At 47.5% G+C, this 2,500-nt stretch overlaps 1 protein-coding gene across 1 annotated transcript in view; it reads left to right on the top strand.

Moving 5' to 3' along the window:
* The window catches only part of LOC311247633 (inaD-like protein), a gene marked incomplete at both ends in the record, with an annotated part of 16,817 nt that extends 15,213 nt beyond the window's left edge, over nt 1–1,604 (top strand). Inside the window, one exon of the mRNA XM_084338653.1 lies at nt 1,531–1,604. Coding sequence (XP_084194779.1) covers nt 1,531–1,604 — 74 coding nt within the window. The remainder of the gene's footprint in view (nt 1–1,530) is intronic.
* Between the last annotated feature and the right edge of the window lie 896 nt (nt 1,605–2,500).

The following is a 2,500-nucleotide window of genomic DNA, read 5'->3' as shown; positions in this document are numbered from 1 at the left end:
ACCCCTGACCCCCTCAGTCAGCAGCTGGTCTGAACTGACCCCCTCCTCAGTCAGCAGCTGGTCTGAACCGACCCCCCTCAGTCAGCAGGGGGCAGGGCAGTCTTGGACATTTATCTCTTTTATCCAAAGCAATTGACTATTTTGTTCCTCACGTTCACCCACGCACTCACTCACACGTCCACACACTGACAGCAGAGGCGACCAAGGTGCCAACCTGCTCATCGGGAGCAATTAGGGGTTAAGTGTCTTGCTCAAGGACACGTCGAGACGCTGCCCGGGAGGAGTGGGAATCGAACCGGGAACCTTCTGATCACTACTAGACGACCACTCCTGAGCCACTGTCGACCCTATGTATATATATATATATATATATATATATATATATTGTTTCTCGTGCCCTCTATGTTCAAATTCAAATGGCTTTATTGGCATGACATACTTCTACATGTTGCTAAAGCAATATTAAACATAAACATGGATTACAAACAGATAGATAGAAGTACATACAAAATATCATCATAAAATAAAACATCAAATATTACGGCGTAAACATGTCAGGTGACTGTCACTCACTGTCCCTCAGTTTGTGGCAGGCAGCAACATAGGCTGCTGCTAGCTCACAGCTTGTTGAGTCCTCCCCTAGTAGGACTGGTAGTTTTTCTGTATCTGGTAGTGCAAGAAAGCCTTTTGTTATTAGTTCAAATTTTTTTAAATGCGTTTCTCTAATATATTTATATTTTTCACATTTGGTGAGGAAGTGCCACTCAGTTTCAGGCTCACTGAGGATGCAATGACAGCACAGCCTTTGCTCTGCAGGGAGCCAGGTTTTCCTGTGCCTCCCCTTTTCAACAGCGAGGCTGTGCTCACTCAGTCTGTATTTTGTCAAGGTTCTTTTTAGTTGTTGATCAGTCACCATGCTCAATAATCTGCTATGGTGTACTGTCGATTTAGAGCCAGATAGCACTGCATTTTGCTCTGTGCTTTTGTTTGTGTTTTCCAATAGGTGATGTAGTTTTGTTTTAGCTGTGTAGTAATTTGATTTATTCTGATTGGTGACGTGTTCTGTTCCTGAGGTGTGTTAAGAGAGCAGGTTTGTGGACTCAGCCTCAGGACCAGCTGGGTAAGGGGGTTCCTGATGCTCCTCAGCTCTTGGCACTGCAGGGCTTGATAATGGTACGAGAGGGGGTCACTTCGTTTTAGGTGTGTCCAAAAGTTAATTGCTCTTTTTTGTATTTTTAGTATTAGTGGGTAACGGCCTAATTCTGCCCTGCATGCATTGTTTGTAGTTTTCCTCTGGACATGTAGGATAATCTTACAGAACTCTGCATGCAGGGTCTCAATGGGGTGTTTGTCCCATTGGGTAAAGTCTTGTTTTGTAAGTGGACCCCACACCTCACTGCCATAGAGTGCAATTGGTTCAATGTTCTCCATGTACTAGCGATTCTCACAGCTGTGATTCCAAGAAGTGGTCTACGTGATCATGGTCCTAATGTATTAAAAAGCTCTCCATTATTCTGGCTCCGCTCCCAGTGTGTTCCAGGGGTCAGGGGTCAGTTGTTGGGGTCCCTGTCCAGGGTGCTGGGGGTCAGGGTGCACTCTGCATGGTGAGAGCTAAAGCACGTCAGCTGCAGTGTGCTTCGAAAACCTGTGGTCCCAGTCATCCCATAATAACCATGAGTCATGACCAGCATTCTGACTCAGTCGACTGCATAACAAGAGGTGAGCGATGACGTGACGGGACAGAGATTCAAGACGGTTAGTGTTGGAGGCAACCAGACATATCTCTGTAGTGTAGATTACTGACACACCTCCAATGGACCATAGGAGAGAGAGACAGGGAGAGAGAGACACAGAGAGACAAGGAGAGACACAGAGAGAGACACAGAGAGAGAGACACAGAGAGAGACAGAGAGAGAGACACAGGGAGAGACAGAGATAGAGACACAGAGAGAGAGACAGGGAGAGACACAGGGAGAGACACAGGGAGAGACAGAGAGAGACACAGGGAGAGACAGAGAGAGACACAGAGAGAGAGACACAGAGAGAGACACAGGGAGAGACAGAGAGAGACACAGAGAGAGAGACACAGAGAGAGACACAGGGAGAGACAGAGAGAGACACAGAGAGAGAGACACAGAGAGAGACACAGAGAGAGAGACAGAGAGAGACACAGGGAGAGAGAGAGAGAGACAGGGAGAGAGACACAGAGAGAGACACAGAGAGAGAGAGACACAGAGAGAGAGACACAGAGAGACACAGGGAGAGACACAGAGAGAGACACAGAGAGAGAGACACAGAGAGAGAGACAGAGAGAGACACAGGGAGAGACACAGAGAGAGACACAGAGAGACACAGGGAGAGACAGAGAGAGAGACACAGAGAGAGACACAGAGAGAGACACAGAGACAGAGAGACAGAGAGAGACACAGAGAGAGACACAGGGAGAGACACAGGGAGAGACACAGAGATAGACACAGAGAGAGACAGGGAGAGAGACACA

The sequence above is a fragment of the Notolepis coatsorum genome (genome assembly GCF_963971535.1).
Source record: "Notolepis coatsorum genome assembly, contig: SCAFFOLD_3354, whole genome shotgun sequence".
Classification (NCBI taxonomy): Eukaryota; Metazoa; Chordata; class Actinopteri; order Aulopiformes; family Paralepididae; genus Notolepis; species Notolepis coatsorum.
The sequence above is the reverse complement of the archived record's forward strand: the minus strand, read 5'-3'. Positions and strand labels throughout refer to the sequence as shown.